This window comes from Triturus cristatus, chromosome 7 (assembly GCF_964204655.1).
Source record: "Triturus cristatus chromosome 7, aTriCri1.1, whole genome shotgun sequence".
Lineage (NCBI taxonomy): Eukaryota > Metazoa > Chordata > Amphibia > Caudata > Salamandridae > Triturus > Triturus cristatus.
This window is the reverse complement of record NC_140590.1, coordinates 1,383,329,545-1,383,350,479: the sequence shown is the minus strand read 5'-3', so window position 1 is coordinate 1,383,350,479 and position 20,935 is coordinate 1,383,329,545. Positions and strand designations below refer to the sequence as shown.

The following is a 20,935-nucleotide window of genomic DNA, read 5'->3' as shown; positions in this document are numbered from 1 at the left end:
AGTTGGTCTCCAAGTGAGGCATTGAAACCGAAATGTTATATGTAAATATGACCTTGACAAGATTATTTCAGACACAAATATTTGCACAAAATGATTTAAAGTGATGCAATGGCAGGTGACATTTCCTTATTTGACCACGTTGGCTTTATTTCTCATATCACAGTCCTCCAGCTCCACTCCTACACACTTTTCTCAAAGCTGCGCAATAGTGTTCCACAAGAGAGGTCTGGAGTTTGGTACTGCTTAACCATGTTTTGTGTGTAGTTTCCTTTTTCATGATCATTATCCAACCCAGCTTATCTGGCCTGGCTTTCTGTAGCAAACACAAGGAGAGGATGGACGGAGTGCTGAAACGTTTCAGACACTCGACCCCAGTCACAGATCTGGATTGAATCCATCACCGTTCTTTAGCTCACTTTGCCACCCCAGTTCAGACCCAGCCATATGCAAATCAGTTTTGACTCTGTTCCGTATGGGAACAGTCCAGTTCGAACTGCCAAGCCAGGTCTTCCCTGGACCGGAAACAAGCATCCTGGGACTAGTTGCGGGGTAACACCCCTCATCAGCCAGGCTAGTTTGAATCCAGTGGCAAAGTGAAAAAGGGACCCACGTCTGGGCATACCCTGCCCAACTAAGGGAGGAAAGCAAACACAAGGAGATGCTTGTTTCCAGTCCAGGGAGGACTTGGCCTGGCAGTTCGGCTGGACTGTTCTCATAGGGAACAGGGTCAAGGCTGATTTGCATATGGCTGGGTCTGACATGGAAAGGCATGGAGAGCAAAAAAACGATGGATTTAGTCCTAGATCTCTGTACTGGGCTTAATGTTTGCCATTGTTCAGCATTCTGTCCATCAATTGTTCTTTTTGCATTTATCACCCGAGTGGGACGGGTATGCCCAGACGTGGGTCCCTCGCTCTCCATGCCACTGGAGTCAAGCTAGCCTGGCTGATGGAGGTTGATGCCCTGAAACCGGTCCCAGGATACTTATTTCCAGTCCAGGGAGGACTTGGCCTGGCACTTCGGGCTGGACTGTTCCCATGGGGAACAGGGTCAAGACTGATTTGCTTATGTCTGAACTGGAAAGGCATTGGGATCACAAAATTATGGATTTAGGCCCAGATCTCAATACTGGAGTGAATGTTTGCCATTGTGCAGCATTCTGGCCTACAAGGTACTTCTAATGGCACGCTGAAACTCTTGCCCCTAGCATGTCAATGTACAGCAGACTCGTCTGATCGTGAAAACAAGCATAGTCATCATAGTCTTTGGGGTTTGATATGTTTAGGAACCTGATGCTTAGCCCAAAGCTCTCAATTATCATGCACATGCTTGAGCATTTGCTCCTGGTCTGCTTTTGAATGAGCTGTTTTTCAGTTTTCTTTCTGTTTTTTCTTGGCAGCTCCTTGAATCGTCCTTTTGGAAGTGGAATAATGACATCCTCTGGTATTATCCTGAACAGTCAGATGATGGACTTTTCCTGGCAGAATAACACAGCCAATCACTCCACGTACAGTACAGTAAGTCCGCCCGCCTGCTATAAAAGCAGTCTTCATGTTCCTTTAGCATTGTTTCCTCTGAGAGGACATCCTCTGCTTGGCTTGACAACACATTTTCTGTTGCTTGCCAGCTGAACACTCTACTTCCCCATGTATCAAGATTTAATGAACTATCATACTGACTGCTTTGATTTCCACTGAAACATCTACATTAGAGTTGTGTTTATTTCTCACACTGTTCTTCTGCTTATTAAATGTCGTGTTTGGTCTTTGTTCGTTGTCATAGATGGGAAAGCTGAAATCAGTCTCTGGTGCTTAGTCTTTCGATGTCTTGTTTTCAGAGGAACAATATTCAACCTGGAAAGAGGCCAGTGTCCTTCTTACTGCCCACCATTGTCCGACCTGCCCATGGGCTGTGCGGGACGTACCTATCCATTGGGGGTTCCAATGGTGACCGAGCTCTGAGCGGCATCACACAGGTACATTTTTCAGTGGTTCTCTTCCAATGGCAATGATTCAAAGTTGATACGTGTACAATGTTTGTATTAGTGTGATGGCACAACAACACTTATTCCTGTTTGACTTTTGTTGCATATATGTGCTTTCTGATTCTGCTAAATAGTTTCATAGAACCCATTAACACCTATGTACGCTGCTGATAGCAACATTACATTTTTGCTCAGCCTTGAAGAATGAAAGTGGATATGTGCACTCAGGAATGATTGACCTTTTGCCTTTTTTAAAAATGTAAACCAAAAGCAACATATATGCAAATATACATACAAAAGAATTGACAAAGAAAATGCTACCAATTTCGCTTTATTTACTAACACACCTGTAACATTGTGCAGATTTAAATCCACAAAAAACTTGATATTTTGACAAATTTCATGCATCCTTTGAGGATCAAATTTGCTTACTTGTGGAGTCGCATTCTGCCCCAATTTAATCACATCTCCTTCATCATCAACACAGTTCATGTTGCCCTTTCCTAATTGTCAAAACATTCTAGCAAAGTGCACCTACCGTCTGGATTATCCACACCATTTAAACTAGATGGTTCTAGCTACTACCTTTTCATTATTTTTACACTCAACTCTTTTCCTCAATTCTTATGCCCTTCGTGTACTACACACACCACAAGGGCACTTTGTCACCTTGCCCTTAATCATGGTCACTACATACAGCATCTAGTCTTTCCTGTTCACTAAAACAGCCTTCAACCACTCTTTCAGCTGGTTTTTGCTTGTGTCAATGATAAGAAGGAATGATGTTTTTCTAAATTTCAGATCCTTTCATCATTCTCTTTAGTCAAGTATTGCAAGTGACAGTAGACTGGTTTCAGTATCGGATCAATGGAAATTCAGATTAATAGATGGCATAACGAGGGAAACAACCGTTACCCGGCATACGTTACAACGCATGCCATTACCCCGCATTCCGTTGCAACGCGAAAGGCTTGTAGCTGGGGTCAAAGGTGTTGGACTTAACTCCAACACCTTCCCTACTGTTGCACACATTGGAGTTGGAACAGTAAATTATACTATTCCAACTTCCAGCGCACCCCCCGACAGCAAGTCAGGGTAAAGATTTGCGTTGCAACGACATGCGGGGTAATGGCATGCGTTGTAACGTGATACAACCCATAACGATGACATATACGCCCACAGATTAATTTTCATTTCTGCCTTTACATGGCCATATTATTATTTTTTTTGCGTCACAGAAACTCGGTGAACCCAAGAGTGGCTCCATACGCTATTGTATGTTAGTTAATAATCCGAGTTCCAATGCTCAAAATAGTCACCAGATGGGTTTTACAAGTATCTCTTAAAAAACACAGCATAGAAAGAAAAGCTCATCTACAAAAAATATCAAATGAAAAACTGCAATTTTTTAGCTTGTGCATTTTCATTGCTTCTGCAAATAGCTTAAAAGTTATCAACCCTGCACAGAAATCCATTTTCCCCCAAACAGCCCCTTAGATAGAATAATCAGTTCCAACATTGTTCTTTATTTACCTTCAGTCCTCACTATCTCCTGCTAATTATTATGATGGCTCCATGCATCATTTTTACTTGTTTTTATGTTTATGTACAGATTGTCTGTAAATGCTATTGTGTAAATTGTGTCTCTTGACTTCATGGTGGAGAGTGTGACCTGTTTTTCCAGTTTTCCACTGGTAGTAGTACTTGATACACTGTCTGCTTTTTTTGTTTTTTTTGTAAACAAATTTTATTCAGTTTTTATATTTGGTACAATAGCGGCTCGAAGGGAGCATACATGGATGAGATTTCAAGGTAATGATGTTCAAGATCAAATAGGAATAATATAATCAAAAGAAGGAGAAAAGGAAAATAAACAATTAACCATAACAAAACCAGCACTGGTCCACCACCCCCACTGCCCCACCGTCCCACCCAGCTATTTGCACATTTGTCTAGCTGAATAATTCTATTTAGTGCATAGAGAGGTACTTAGATTGTTAACTGCAGTATAAGGGATTCTGGTGATTCCACCCTCGGCAGGCACTGTCTGCTTTTTGAAGTGTATACACATGCGCATTGCTTATCAAGCACAAGGTTTACGCCGTGCTGCGTTGCATTGCAAAAGCGTGCATGCACACTGAACTGTCTGCAAGCGTTGGTGTTGAACTGGTTCATTCATTCCCACTCAGACCCCTGTGCGTGCCCATTGTGCAAATGCTTGCTTCAGTGAATGTGCTTATTTTGTGCACTGTGCACATGTAAGGTCTATTCTCTGTTAGTCTACTTGTCCTATCTTTCCTAGTGAAGACAGATAAAAACACCACTTATGCTTTGCCTCTTGTGAGCGCACTCCCCCTCCTACATTGTGGTTGCACACAAAGATAAACAGAAGCAGATCTGCATCCTTTTTCCTTGGCCCAGCCTGAAATGCATATTCTGCTGTTAATCACTACAACAGTTGTAATATCTTACACCCTTTGAGAATTACGTTCTTAGGTAGTGGCGTGCAAACACCAGAGTGTTCGTTCTCAGACAATGAATCATTTGTTTCTGTAGTTACTCAAAACAGAGCTTTCTGTTTGCAATGTCAGTAAATACACAAATTATAAAGGTGAGTTAAGGTCTTTCAGGAGCGCGGCATACTAAGTCACAGGTGCATTCTCAATGTTGAATGAGATTGTTCGAATTCTATTCCTGGTGTTATCCAGCTAGTGGGGGTATTGTGGATGCATCATCTTCTTTTTACCTTGGTTGCAATGATGACAATTCACCAGCGAAATTGAAATCCTTTATACATTCACAAAACACCATAAGCGCAAAGTCTCAGGAAGATTATTAGTGACTCCTTCAATCACCTAACCTTACACTAGAGTCTCTTCAATTTCCATGGCATCTAATTCCTTTCAGACATTCTGCTACAATCTGTAATGAATCTGTTAGACAATTTTGTTTGCACACTGCTTCGTCTTCACCACCTCATGTTGCTCTTTGCATACAATTGAAAATAAGATCACAAATGTCTGATGATCCCAGCAAGTGGGAGAAAATACCAGAGGTAATTTCGATTGTCTAGAGGAACAGAAGGGGTACATTTTGACCTGTCAAGCACCCATGGGCTGGCTTGAAGCCTGATGTAGTTTTAGTTCTGGCAATCGAATCCACAATGTTGGCTTGCAGTAGGTTTTTAAAATGTTGTTGAAGATTTAAACGGTAATAATATACCTAGTGAGGTTTTCATTGTTTATTGTACCATCTGAGGCTTTTGTGTGTTTTCTTATTAAAAATATTTCACTCGTATTGAATTTTTTTCAAACTGACCTCATTTACTTCTCTGTTTTTGTTTTTATACTGATGCATTTTAGTACAATACGTACTCTCTTTGGCTACCTTAGAAACAGAAGTGAATACATTTATTTAGCCCTTGTTTTGGGTTCTACCGATCCTACAGTTGTTCATTAACCATTTGTGCTATTTACCGTATGAAACATTAACACATAGGTGTTTTGGTAGAGTGCAGCTGCTATTCTTTGCATAAGCATGCAGATTTATTTCATTCAATAATTTGATTATCTACAGACTGAGGTAACGCATCTCAATTGTACAAGAATAAAATAAGTGTGGGTGGGGAGGTTTGTGCCAACTACGGTACAAACTCTGAAGTCATCAGTATGTGCTATCAACCCACCCACCGGTTCTGGTCTGTTAGTATGTGCTAACAATCCACCCACCATTTCTGGTCTCAAAGTCAAAGGTTTGCGGTAGGAGTGTGGTAGTATAATCTAAGATGTTGATCCGGCCTTCTTTGAACTGAGAATTATTAATTTCCCTGCAGAGTATGAGACCCCTATAGCATCTCCCCAATTACAAATTACCCATCTAAATAAACATTCCATTTGGCATTATGGAGGGTGTCCGTGCTGTCATCATACACATAATCAGGTTTTCCTTGGTGAACTGGCCATACAAATTCTCCTCCGCTTATGGATTCTCCAGGACTGATGGTAACTTGGTGGAGGTATGCGCAGCGTTGACCATGAGTTTTTTTGAAAAGTAATCAACTTTTTTCTTATTCTTTTTGCTATTCTAGGAGTCTATCAAAATAGATTTCATTCACTTGAGGTGCCTTTTTTGCTCTTGGCTTCCCCAGTATAAAACCATCTAAATCCTAATCCTTGTCTACACCCTTCTTTCTTCTTTAAAACTGCTTTGACATCTCAATCTGAAAATCATCAGAATTAATCAAACAGGGTGTCACTGGCGGATTCATATCACTTGCTTTTGAATTGTAATGGAGTGAGGCTGAAAATGTATGGAATACAAGAGTGAACAAGAAAGGCTCCAGAGTCATAACTATAATTTGTTAAAATCTTTATTATCCCCACGTCTTCTCTAAGTATAGAACAGCACAGTGACCTGCCCAAGCAAATTCTCAGCCACTTAAACCCACAAACTGGCTCGTGTTTCTTCAGATCTGAGGGAAGCAGCAGACCAATGCCTGCTCATCCTCCGCTTTCAACTCTGGTTTTGCCTTGCTCGTGCATAAAAGCAATAAATAACTGGGTTTCAAATTCGATGTAATTTATAAGTACTTCCTACTGAACAGGTTGATATGAAATTAATATGCAAGTCACTGCGGTTTCAAAAATTTCATGATTGCCAAATGCCAATCTGGCATTTTGGATTACCAAACTAGCATTGGTTCTGATGGTCTCATCATTGGACCTCCAGTATTAGTTCTCAGATCTCGTGCAGCAAGCTTGGCCGGAACAAGACACACCTTGTGGCTGTCACCTGTTGCCACAAGTTCCTACAGGCAACACCTGCCATTCATTCCTGTTTTGCAGTCTGTTACATGAATCTAAATTATTCTTCAGGCTATTTTGGAGTTAACATAACTGCTTCCAATTAGTTTTTAGAATTTACCACAAAAGTAAATGTATACATTGTGCTTAGTGGAGTTTGGAACCTAAAAAAAAAAAAAGTATTGGCTCGTTGTTTAGGGTGTTCATGCTAAACCATTTATTTAGTTGTTACCAAGACACTAATTTTTGTGATCACTTTTGTCTCATTACCTTTTTGGTTCAAATCTTTTTAGTGGTTCTTTATGGAACATATCTACTCGCCTACATCTGAAGGCCGGTGAGGCAAGTTATTGGAAGGGGGGACATTCAGAGGGGTTGGGGGAATTGGGACAGCCAGGGAGGATTGTGGGGGGGGGGGTTACAAAACTTGTTGTCGGGGGAAGGGATAAGGGTAAGGGGACGGGTCCCATTGGCCCTGGGAAGGGTCGTAGAGTAGTGCAGGATTCGCTAGTTGGCAGAACAGTACTTTCAGTAGGTGTGAACAAAGTCTGGTCAGCGGTTGTGTTGGGTCTCACCTCCCTTCAATCGAAGCACCCTAAGATAATGAGGGCAGGTAAGGTCTCAGTAGTCTTCGGCTAGAAGTGGATGCGTGGGCCCCATATTCTGTCGAAACATGGCATCGTATGTTCTAGGGAGGTCGTGAGATTTTCTATGGTGATGATTACTCACAATTTATGTAGTAAGTGAACAGGCGCAGTGTCTGTGCCCCATTTAGATGTGATAATTTGCCTAGCGGCGTACAGGGCCATTGTCATTGTGGGGTATGTCATCTGGCAGGGTAATCCCAGGAGTGTATAGCTAGGAAAGCGGGAGATGTCTGTCTCGAAAATGTTATCAATGTGTTAGCACTTCTTCCCATTATTTCTTGAGTTTGGGACATTTATAGAGAAGGTGTGTGAGCATGGCTACTTAGCCCCAGTGCCGACAGCAGGAGTCTGTGGCGCCAGTTTTCCATCTGGTGAGTCCAGCTGGAGTGTAGTACCAGTAATGGGTGATTTCAGTAGGGATTCATTCCCTGCGGCATGAAGGGAGGAGGTGTGAGTTCCATGGAGAATACTGGCCAATTCCTTAAGACTGAAGTTGATTTCCAGCTCGGATTCCCATCTCTGTTGTGACAGGGCTTTGCTTGTGGCTGTCGAGGTGTCCAGAAAGTCATAGATGTCAGAATGCAGGCTTTTATCGTCGAATGTAGTGAAAAGCCATTTTTAGGTCTCGCCTATGCAGCGCGCATGCGCTGCAAAGGAGGGCCTTTAGCCGTCGCTCTGCTCATTTTCAAGCACACACTCGTGCTTGTGGCGGCATCCACCTTGCAGACGAGTGCAGTGCTAGAAAATGAGCAGACTGCTCTCCCAAGCGCACGCGTGCCATCACTCGCGGGCTCATCTCCTCCTCCCCCTCTCTCTCACAAGCGAGGTCAATCGTCGCCATGCTCATGCTGTACAACCCAACATGGATATTTCTGTAATGGTTTTACTTGTTGGTATTCCTATGAAGGAGGCAGGAGGTACCAGGGACATGCTGTCCGTTTAAGCAGCCAAATGAGTACGGAAAGGGGTAGGGTGGTTCCAGTGATATGCATATTGTGGCTGGGCACATAAATAGTATTGTTTCATATCCGGGGCTTCAATTCCCCCATGGTGAAATCGCAGTGTAAACATCTCCCATTCTGTTATTGGTTGCTTACCCGCCCATGCCAGGCAAACCAGCTGGATTTTGGGCGAAGAAAAGTGTGGATTCCACTCAGTGCTTCAAATTTAGTGAATTTATGCAGCATGGCATTCATACTTGGATTGGGGCTGCACAGATAATGGGTAATGTAATCAGCATGGAGTGAGATAAGAATATGGCGGCTAGTGTTGCGCAAGGAATATTCTGAGTAACGTTGTCTGAGTTTGGCTGCCAGGTGCTCCACAGGCAGCACAAAGAAAAGGGGCGAAAGTGGGCATCCCTTCCTAGTACCCCATGACAGTTCAAAAGGAGAGAGGACAGTACAAGTCGCATAAGTGGGGGCTTTCTCTGGTTTTAGTAGCATGATGATAACCGACTCCTATAGGCCTGCAGGGGGATTCTGGTTTGCCGAGCTTCCGCATAAACTGCAAGTAGGTGAGGAGCCGGTAGTTGGGCATAGCGCTTATAGGATTTATCCAGAAAGCCACCAGTCCCTGGCGCCTTTCACGTTGGGAGCAAACCAATAGGCGACAAAATTTCATGTAGATTAAAAGGCTTATAGATAATTAGTTTGTGTGTCGCTCAACCACCACGTATTTGAGATATGTTTCGATATTGTCTGGGTGGACCGTGTACATTGAGGTATCCAGTGATTTAAAGAAAGACGCAAACACTGTGAGGATGTGTATGGGGTCATAACATTTCTCACCCCATGTGTTTTCTATCTCAACACAGCATTGATGGACTTTGTGGGGCGGGTCATAGCAGCAAGTGATTTTCCTGGCTTTTCCCCTTCTCCATAAGCTCTAGCTCGCTGATACTTGCTCTTGTAGTTACATTCCCATCAGGGCCACTTTCTCATGATTTGTCAGATTAGTTCTGATCTGTTCGAGGATCGTTTCATCATGGCTCTGAGCCAGCATCGATCACAGGGTCTTAAGTTCCGGCTCTAATCTCTGTAGGTGATCACGGAGTGTATGCCAAACACCGCTGTGTTTAGCAATACAGGGTCCCCGCATGGTGGCCTTGAATACCTCCAATAGAGAGTTCCCTGAGAGGCTACTGAGTCATCATTCTGGTAAAAAAAATTACTATTTCACCCTGAATCTCGTCCGCAAAGACTGGGTCTATTAGAATGTTAGGGGAAGGTGCAAGAGTCGCCCACCTGCAGCATCTACCGGCCACACCAGCTGCAGGAGCACTGGTGAGTGGTCAGTTAGGGTATGTGCTAGACCTTCGACTTCTAGTGGCCAAATCCTACATCCTGTGTCAACAGGCAGTAGTCAAGTCTCGACCACCCTTTTATGCACCCAAGAGTAGTATGTGTCCTCCCTAGTGTCAGGGGGCTCAAGTCACAAAAGTAATTTGAGACAAAATCCTAACTTTGCAACTTTCACAAAGGGCATTTAGGAGTAGTAAAGTTAGGATTTGTCTCAGTTAACCTTAAGTTTTGGTCTTAAGTTTACCTTAAGTAAAACTTAAGTTTAACTGGGGCAAAATCGAAACTCGTAAAGTTAGGATTTTGTCTCAGATTACTTTTGTGAATTGGGCCCAGGGTGCCTGGTTCTTCAGATGCTTATCAAGTTCTGATTCTCAATAGTGTCTCTAAAATGGGCAAAGACCAGGCTACGATAACATGGTGGTATGTGGGACTTGTCAAAGTGCTCCTAAGGCACACAATTAAAATCTTCCCATATATCAAAGATTGTAAATCTATGGAGAGTCTGTCCCCCCCACAGGGAGTCAAAAAAGCCTGGATCATATGCATTCAGGCTATAACAGGACAAAAAGGACCTTTCCCTACATTATATCAACATAGGTAGTCTTCATTGAGGTTGACCCATTGGGGATGTGTTAGAGCGCCAGACAAAATCTTTGCATGCAGACAAGGGTGTGAGAGCGCTCAGTAGTGTAGCTAGTAGAGCACAAACCGCCCTCAACTGGGCAGGACTGCCAGGTTTCACCCCGTTACACTATACGTAATATTCACGTTGTAGGCTCCACTCTAAATACTTTTCAAGGGTAGCAAATCAAAGGTCCAAAGAGTGTAAGAGAAGAAACGGGACCTCTGCAGGGACTGCAAGTTCCAGAATCTTTGGTGGAGTGGGCTGGAGAAGGCACATCATGCACCTTTCCTTACGCTGTAAAGCGCTTGAGGGGTTCCGCTGTGCGGGACACACCCGGGTCAAGGGCAGGCCCATCGGAGCCCAGAGGAGGCTCGGCTACGCCACCCCTAACGTTTGCTGCAAAAGGCTTCCTGTAATGTAATTTGGAACATTTTCTTCAATCAAACAGCAATACTGCTTGGAGGCTCTTTCTATCTGTTTGTGTCGCTATATTGTTATTGGACTTTTTGTTAGTTTGCCATTGTTTTCTTCTTTGTTGTAGTTTTGGCCTTCAGTAGGTCGCTTGTACCTCATTTTCTAGTACTGTGATACGGGTAAGAGCAAGTAGTCCTTGGAGTATTGTGCTCAAAAACACCTGTGTAGTGGCTCTAATATATTAACATACCTGACCAATCTATTTGAGATTATAGCCAATTAAATTGCATTGGTAGAAGAGAAGCTGGGACTCAGTAGTTCTTCTGCTGTGCTGCAGGACAGTAGAATTTTGGACCACCGCACGATATCTGAGGGGGCTGCACCTAGAAATACATTTGATCTTACATCAGCTCTGGCTGCTAATTCACACACAGTGTAAGTTTTAAGACACCAACCACAAGCAGAAAACCTGGCTGCATCTTTAAAACCCTTACCACAAAAAAAGCTGCGGTATCCCCAGGTATCTCCCAAGTGTTGGCATCTGATTTTAGGGACACTCTGCTGGCCAAATATTTCAATAAATTAGAAAATATAATCACTTCATGCTTTTCAGCCTGCAGCGAGAGGCTCAACAAATTAGACTATGCTCTTCTCAAGTTTAATGTCTCTACTCAGCCTGTTCATCTGTACTCTCTAGAGGGTACACAGCTCTCCATAATTCGACCCTTGCCATCTTAGGGACCTATCCTTTCTACATCTGGAGTCTCTCGTACTATCATACTCAACCAGCTGATCCCGTTCTTAGTCATTCTGACTCAAAATCTGCCATTCCTTCCGTTTCTAGGCCACGATTAATTAGAGGGACAGATGCATGTGTTCCTCCTAATCATCAGCAGACTCGCCAGCTACCTTCCAACAGCGTAATTGCTATTGGGAAACCCACCAATATTTATGCTACTGGCGGTGTCTCCAGTACTAATAATGTTATACTCGATTTGCCTCTGTCTGCTACACCATACATTATTATTGTACTTGCTAATGCACCTCTAATAAAAACTGGAGCAGTTGAACATCATTCACAGTTAAAAATGAAGTGGTACTTTTTCGAGAGGTGCCTTGATGCCAATTTGAATTACTATTATTGTGTTAATAAGGTGTGTAGTGTTAACTAGCTAGGAAAGGCAGTTAAAACCATGGATGGAGATTGTGTGGTTGTGAAATTTAATAATCCATGTACTGCTGGCCATTTGTTATCGGTCTTGTCGACATCCCACGCACCTTTCACTGATGTCTTGAACTCCCTTTGGGTTATTTCCAAAAGCCCTCTGTTCTTCAACTGTTATCATCTTCATCCCATGAAGAACTTAATTATGATATTATATCTGACATTCCGCCCAGCAATAGATTTGGTCCGTTGTGCTCAGTAATTGACAATGATTGACTGACCTCTGAACTAAGCCTGGGCGAAGTTCGCGGAGTACTGCTATACAGAACTCCGGGAAGTGCAAAAAAACCTCTGCCGTGCTACGGGAGCTCCGCAAGCAGCGGAGTGCATTAGATAAATGCTGTTTGCGGTGATTTTCAGTGCCGGGGGTTTGTCTGCACTGTGCAATCATCGCGAACAGCACCATGCACAGCACAAGCGGGCGCTGCTTCCTTTCTGCCGCTCAAGTAGATTTTTTACTTGAGCAGCAGCTTTCTCAACGTGAACGGATGGTTTCTCAACGCGAGTGGTCGCGAGCATACGCGACCGCTCGTAGTGAGAAATCTGACTGCCTGCCTTGAGGAATTTTGCCAGGAGGTTCACTTTCCACGCTTGCGCTCACCAACCTGACGTTGATGAACGCGAGCGAGGAAAAATCTCGCCTGGGAACTGGATGTTTACACGAGCGAGGGAAAAACAATTCCGCTCCGCAAGGCGGAGTTTTTCGGAACTCCGCAAGCTCCATGTAACGCGAAATTCTGAAAACTCCGCAAACTACATGAACGGAGCAGAGTTCACCGCCCAGGCTTACTCTGAACAACATAGCCCTGAAAGTGTTATTAATATTAATAGCAGGGCACTGTGTAATTAGGACATTCTGACTATCCTGTGTTGGAATGCAGAAGGCATAGTGTGAAACAACGATGATGCTGAGTGGCTTTTGTTTCTGAAAGACAAACTATACGATGATTTTTCTACAAGAAACATGGTAAATGTCCGACAGGCTTTTCCTGGAGGGCTACAAGCTGGTTTCTGTACCAGCAATAGATTCCAGCTTGTGTTGCTCCAAGGTGGGCCTACTGGTGTTAATTTCTTTAAGTTTTAATTTTAATCTTAAACAACAGGAAACGGGATTCTCCCTATCTATTGCCAGTTTTTCTTTCCTTTCAGAATTTTTACAGTATTCTGCGAATACATTTTTATAATGCTAACCCTAGTCATTCACAGGGTGCTAATGTTTACTATCGAAGAGGTCTGCTAGATAGATATGCCCAGCTCATAAAGGGTATTGTTTCAGTGGTGCTATTTGGAGATTTCAGTACATATATATGTAGTACTTGTATTGTGCAGAAAGTTGATAATTGGTCACCCTTACCTCCTGCTGCGCCACACTTTAGACACTCTGCCCTGGGCGAGTTGTTAAATTCAACATTGAGTAATTATAATTTGGTTCTTATTGAGCCAAATACTGCTGATGTAAGCTGTTCTCAATTTGTGCTCACCTTTACTGGGCAAGGCTGTTGTTCTACAGTTGATTTCATTACTGTTTCTTCTAGCTTACCTTCCTCCTTTTGAATTGTATGGTTTCCTGGGACTCTAGAAGTGATCACCATCCCTTGTGTGCTACTTTTTCTTGGACAGGCAATCCTGCCCCCATTTCCATGCTTTGTGCGGGCAGGAAACGATTAAAGATCAGGGTTGAGGAGTTCGCTGGGACAAGGTTATCCCTAAGAAATGTTAATACAAACTGTTCGGAGAGTGCCCTATGGAGTTCCTGCCTGGATGATAGAGCTCTGAGTGAACAAATTGTGATTTTTTTTGACCATCTATAATAAGGTTAGACTTTTTCTAACTACCACCAGCCCCAATACGCCAGTTGTATGTAGATGGTTTGACCATTCCTGTTCTATTACTGACAAAGAACTTCTGAAAGCTTTAAAGGAAAAGCCTAGGAGCAGGGATAGAGTTCTCTCTTGCTGTCGCAAATATAATTTAGAGATCAAGAAAAGAAAATCTGTAAAACAGCAAAAGGCCTATGAAAATCTGAAAGCATCTTGCTCTACCTTGCTCTAAAATTTTGGAAATCATTAATCGTCCCATTTGTGCGCCTTCTGCTGGTAATTTACTCTCACAACATATTACTCCCATTTCTTGGGCAATATACTTAATTATTTATGATGCCCCTGACTCTATTCCTTCTTTAAACACCTAGTTGGTTAATTCACCGTCTTCCTGCTTGGCTCCATCGCTTACCTTTAGTTGGGAGGAGGTCAGGGATGCCATTCTAGAGCTGCCCAGGAACAAAACCCCTGGACCTAATGCTGTACCGCTTGACTTGTTTGAATCCAATATCGATTTGTGGGCATCGTTGCTGACACTATATATTAACACAGTCATTGGACATCAACTCTCCTCCTCCTTGTCTACTTCCATCATTGTGCCTGTTTTCAAAAAGGGTCATAAAGATGTCCCGTGTTGCTATCTCTCTGATTGACTCCACTGTGGGGATAATGGTTTTAATAGACTGATGATCTGGGTTCACGACCATCAAGTTTTGACAGATGTCCAATATAGCTTCCAATCTGGGAATGCTTAACCTTTATCATCTTATAACGATATATATCAAGAATAAGGAAGGCTCTTGTCACCAGGGGATCATATATTTGAGGTTTGCTTTTGACACGGTAAATCGGGACAAGCACTTGAACATTCTGTTGTCACCTTCTTGTGTTATCTACACATGGACGTGACAGCTTCTGTTTGCTATGGATCCAAGGGAGAGTGCTTCAGAGTTTGCCCTAAAAAGGGGGGGTCAGACGGGGTTGCATATTAGCTGCCTTCTTAGTCACTCTATGTTAATCATTTGTACAAGGAGCTTTCCACGACAGGGTGCGATTTACTCTTGGCCGCTATATGAGCAGTGCCCGTTTTGCTGTATGCCAACGATGCTGTGTTGATCTCCAGGACTGCCTTGAGCCTACAGCGACTCTTGGACAATTTTGTGGATTTCATGGACAGCCTCAACCTTAACACCAATTTTACCAAATCTAACATGGTAAAAAATACCAAAAGCAGATCCCATTGTACCCAGGGCAATAAGCTGAGGAAGCCCACAACATTTCCATATCTTGGGATTCTCTTTGACTTCTTGGTCAACTGGTCTCCTTTGGTTAATGGTAGAAGTCATGCCTTTGCCAGAAGTATTGCCTCCGTTTTTGATATTGGCTCAAGGTTAGGGCACAGATGTGGTGACTCGTTGCTTAAAATCTATTAGGCCAAGTGCCTCGTCATTGCCTCTTATGGCAGTGAGGTTTGAGGTACACAAATGTAACTCTTTTGCAAACAGTTGAGAACAGCTTTCTTAAGCTACTGCTTTTTTTTCCCCATAGCGTGTATACTTATAAGGTTCACAAAGCGTTAGTGACTGTTTACATCTCTGATCTAATTCAACTCCGACCCTTAATTTTGTGTTTATCTGTTTGGCAAGATTAGGCTCTCTCTGAGCAGATCAATTATTAAAGATAAATCTGGATCACGCCCTTAAAATTCCGTGGTTCAAATAAGTCAAGGATTGTTTCTATTTATTAGGCCGACCTGATCTATTTCATAAGCCTGGAACTTTTGTTAAGGAGGATGTAGTCTGGGCCCCAAAAATATTTTTTTGCCATTAAGGATGGAGGAAAGAGAATGCAGTGCCCTGTCTATGTCTTCTGTTAGATCCTATATCGTAGTAAAAACTACACTTTCTGTATTTAAGATCTGGGATGTCAAATGCTCACTATTTTTTAATGACCCGTTTTAGGTATAATTTAATACACCATCTGTTACGAGTTCCTAAGCGTTGGGCCAGTGATGCAGATAGTATTCCTTGTCTATGTGATCGTGTGTCTGCTTCAGATATTATGCGCTTGTTTTTATGTGCCTTTTTATTCTAGTTTGCGCAAAAGGTTTTTAAAGCCTATTCTTAGTTAGAATTGTAGTCAAACCGGGCCCACTTTATTACATTTAAAGATGTCAGAATGAGGACTATTAGGATTATAGATTGATTTTATGAATTATTGTATTATTTGTTTGATCCATTATGTGGTGTATGCTGCCCAGGATATCTCCTTTACTATGGTTTATATGTGATTTATCTTGTTGTTGTTGTAGTTACTTTATTCAACATATAAAAAAATATCATAAAAGTATAGCACAATACATATAAAAACAGTTTAAAACCCACTACAACAGATGGCTTTGTTCCTTATATAATTAAAAACGGTTTAAAAAACAGCATGTATATACACACAACATTTTCACATACCCCCATTGGGTAGTGTATAAACAGTAATAATCGTACAGGGTCAAGGAGATGGATGGTTGGCTTATGATTGATGCGTCTTAAGTAGCCTGCGTCTTATCCTCCAAGCCCAGCCCAAATATTTGGCGGTCCCACAGATTACACTAGGGACTGATGTTTCATAGGTCAAAATACGCAGTGCCACCCTGGCACACCTAATGCCCAGATTTTTACAAACCGGTTTCAGCCATCTTGATCTTGGTTGCCTGTACGCCTGACAGGCAAACATAAAATGGCCGATGGACTCTATGGGCGAGGCACAGCCTGGGCAGCCTTTTGGGCTCACGGATTCCTTGCTCCAGCTAGATTGGAACTCATGAAGTGGAAGGGTGCCATGTCTCAATTTGAGATATAGTGATCTATCTCCAGGGGATTCAATCAGGTCCATAAAGGACTCCATACTAGGAGCAGGTTTCATATCCAGAAAATTCATAGTAAGCGCACCCACCTGATTTCTTAAAATATCGACCGTGACCCAATCCCAATAGATCTTTTTTAACATTAATTTGGGTGGAGGGACCTGGCTCATCCAAGCCTCTTCCAGACCTATCTTCTGCAGCTGTTTTTTCAAATTCGATACCCAGGGGATCTTGTGTTCTGCTCCGAGTTTTAGGAGCTCGTCCAGGGCAGAAGCATAATGGTGAAGTTCAGGGGACCTTCTAAGCCTAGACCAATACAATATAGGGCGCAGCCTGGCCACGTTACTGATGTTTTGTCTGCCAAGATCACTGCGGAGTGGAACTAGCGGGGTGGACGGGGGAGGGAGACTAAGTCTCTAAAGAACTTATTCTCCGATCTAAGTAGCTCTGTTAGTTTTTCAAATCCCCACAGTTCCGCCCCGTAGAGGGCCGCTGACATTGCCTTCCCCTCGTAGACCTTAACTGCCGCCGCTATTGGCCTGCTGTATGAGAGCATCTGATGTTTTGATATTGCCCCAGAGGCTCTTTTATGGACAAGGAGCATTTTCGAGAGATGGGGGGCCCATTTAAGTTTGTTGTTGACCCTCACTCCAAGATAGTCAAAAGCCTCCACTAGCTCAAGTGTGGTACCATTAAGCTTGATGTTATTCCTAAAGTTTTTTGAAGGTGATAGCGCCATCAGCTTGGTTTTTGATGTGTTTATTTTCAAACCCCTGGTGTCACAAAACTGGGAAAAACGGGACAGCAATCGTTGTAAGCCCATAGGGCTTTTTGAGATCAACAGAGTGTCGTCAGCAAAAAGCAAAGTGGGTATTTTTTCCCCGCACAGGGTTGGGGCGTCGACCATGTCATCTCTTAAATGGTCTGCCACTCCATTTATAAAAAGAGAGAACAGGGTCGGGGCCAGAACACAACCCTGGCGCACCCCTTTCTCGACAGATATCCTCTCTGTAAGCTGACCCTGATGTCCCCACCTAACTTTGGCAAAATTGCCTTCATGGAGGCGTTTAAGGAGGTCCAGGATTAGGGGAGGGATGCCCAGATCGTACAGCACCTGCCACAGCTGTAATCGTGGGACCAGGTCAAAGGCTGTTTTTAAGTCAATGAAAGCCAAATACAGGCTGCCTTTTTCAATGACCACAGATTTCCAATATATGGTACAGAATCTGAAGACCTGGTCAATAGTACCAACTCCTTCCCTAAAACCTGCTTGGAAGTGACTCAGAATTCCCTCCTCATCTATCCAGGCCTTAATCCTAGTCAAGAGGACTCTGCCAACCACTTTTTGTATTACATCGATTAAACTAATCGGTCTGTGGTTGGCAGGGTCCCCCCTGTCCCCTTTCTTGTAAATTGCCACCACCTCCGCCCCCTTCCAGGAATCTGGGATTGGGCATCCTAGGGCTAGATTTTTTTAAATCCGAAGAATAAATTCTGCCCAGAGATCTTTTTCGTGGAGCAAAAGGTCGCCGGGAAGACCATCGGGTCCAGCTGCCTTTCCCTGAGCAATCGTATTGATTGCGGAGAGGACCTCTAATAAACCAAAGTCGGCCTCCAGCTCCAAGGGTACCGGGTGCTCTGTTGCCAGGATCTGCTCCTCGGGGCCCACTCTTTCCCCAAGTGAGTAAAGATTTGAAAAGTGTAAATGCCATTGGCTCCCCGTTATGTGGTTCGGGATTGGATCGGCCCCAACCCTAGTGCTGATGTTAATAAGGCTCCAAAAGGAGGATGAGTCTTTCAGTAGGGCTGCGGCCTTTAAGTCCTGCCAATGGGTTTCGTCCCACAGACGCTTTGCCTTCCTTATGGCCTTGTAATAGGTTTTCCGGGCATTGACTATGGCAAGCTGTTCCTTAGATTTTATGGCTCGAGATAGAGTCTGTCTCTTTTCCCTACAGTCCTGTGAGAACCAAGGGTTTTCTGTTTTTGGGGGGGGAGGGCGCTTTTGATCCCCCTTTTCCTGTATCACAAAGAAGTTCCCAACCCTTGCTATAGATTGGTGGTAAGCTTCTGAGAAGTCTTTGGGAGGGAGAGCCTGCGAGAGACAGCCCGTGGGCATGTCCAAAGCTGCAATGCCTTCTTCAACTAACCTTCTAATTTTGTGCAGGTCCATCTCTCACTTTACCACCCTTGGCCACTTAAGGCGTCTGTTACAGTTAGTAGGGGCGACCTCTCTTGCCCCAGGCCTCTGTTCAATTGAGGGCTCAATGGAAGTAGTGACCAGCCCTCGCCTAAGTTGCATGAACAGAGGACTATGATCGCTCTCAGGCCGGTAGACAACTTCCATGTCAATAAGATCCGGCCAGAGCTCTGTACCCAACAAGATATAATCAATGCGTGAGGGGGCGCCAGTTCTCGTGAATGTGGGGGCTCCCAAGCTATCCGATTGGGTTCGTCCATTTGTAGCCCTCAGATTGAACTCCAGAGTGAGAGCATTAATTTGTACAACTCTCTTAGACCATTTCTTTAATGACTGAAGAGTAAGTTGGGGTATACTTTGCTTAGAATCAACGTCGCCAATACCCAAGATGTCATCGCTGCTCAGGGGCTCAAAGGTACAGTTTAGGTCCCCGGCGACTATGACATTCGCCTTAAAGGTGATTGCTGAAAGTTCGGACTCGAGAGCTGATACAGTGGGGCTTACTTGTGCACCGGGGGTTCCTCTAGCCTAGATGTTGAATATTTCAAAGGGGAGTTGATGGTCAGCCCCTTTAATAGATATATGCAAGAGGTCGTCAGAAATAGTTACTTGCCTCTTAACTGCCCAGTTCAAGCTAATATTAACCCAAATTGAAAGACCCCCAGAGGGTCGTCCTCGTATGGACCTAATTGCTGGAACGAAGAGGGTGGTAAACCCTGATCTATGCAGGGGGACCAGACTCCAGGTTTCCTGAAAGAGGATGAGATCGAACTTATCGATAAAATCACTCCAGACAGGATCTATGAGGTTCCTCCTTAGCCCCGCGATATTCCACGATAGAAACTTGATGACACCCGAGGGGATGGGCATTAAGGGGGACCCCATATCCATCAACATGCTAGCTTGACACCCCTCGTCTGCTGCCAAACTATCATCAGTTTCACCCAAGTCATTTAAAGGCAAGTTAGGACCAGGGGTGGTGTTCGGAACTGACCCCTCATCGGAGTGAAATGTAGGTAAATGTAGGGGTAGACCTACGTGTAGATTGGGTAGTCAGTCCACTTGTCTTAAGCCAGAGTCCTCTCCCTCCCTCTGATGAATCCAAGCAGGAAACCTACGAATCTGGATTGAGGAATGAGCGGGAGGTGAAGTCCTATACTCAAGCAAAAGTAAATTTTCTGCTAAGGTAGGGTCCCTAAAAACAATCTCTACACAGTCAGTGCTAGCATCCACCCGTGAAAGCCTCCTTACCCTTGTGATGTCCTCTCTGATGATCGATCTACATCCATTTACATGTCTCAACCAATGTATAACTTTGTTATGTAAAGATGCACTGTTTTCAACAGCGCACCGTGGTGGCAATTTCGGGGCGTGAGTCATGAAAACAGGAGGGTTATCATACGCGGGATAGGAGATGGCCGGGTGAGTTGGAGTGTGGGGTAGTAGATTGTTATTACCCTGTCTACGAGGTAGAAGAAAACTAGAGGTGCACCTAGAGGGAAAATTTACATTAGATACGCTTACTGGCTCAGAGCATCTTATCGTATCTACATGTGGCTTGGTATGGCCTTTTGCTCTAGTGTTATTATCCTCGGTGTAAGTTTTAATATTTTACTGCTGATACTGTATTTTTATCGTCTTTTATGGTTTAATTTAAATCAAATAAAGAATTATGATGAAGATTGGAATCATTCATGCAAGAAAGGTTAATATCGCTTACCAAAAGGGCAATGGGCAGGGGGAGGGAGGGGGGGCACCTTGTAGTTGCACAGTTCGATAATGATGCAGCTTTTTATTCCCACCATACCTGTGCCTCTGTATCCTTCATGCACTAGTCTGGAACAGTCAGTAGAGAGAAGGTGTCTGAGTCATCCTGCAGTCGCTCTTTCCCCAAGGCATATCCCAGGGTGCTTCCTCAGGTACTCAGTGGCCTGTTGCAGTGTTTGGAAGATGCGCAGTTTCCCTTAGAATGTAATCCTCAGCCTGGCAGGGTATAGCATGACATACAGGATATTAGTGTTCTGCAACTTTTGCTTCACAGGCAGAAACTTGAGGTGC

The 20,935-nt window shown here is 43.7% G+C and overlaps 1 protein-coding gene across 1 annotated transcript in view; it reads left to right on the top strand.

The window, feature by feature from the left end:
* Positions 1-20,935, top strand: part of GGT7 (gamma-glutamyltransferase 7) — a 278,286-nt gene that overhangs the window by 226,911 nt on the left and 30,440 nt on the right. The window contains exons 12-13 of the mRNA XM_085619105.1: positions 1,400-1,517; positions 1,838-1,975. Coding sequence (XP_085475231.1) covers positions 1,400-1,517; positions 1,838-1,975 — 256 coding nt within the window. The remainder of the gene's footprint in view (positions 1-1,399; positions 1,518-1,837; positions 1,976-20,935) is intronic.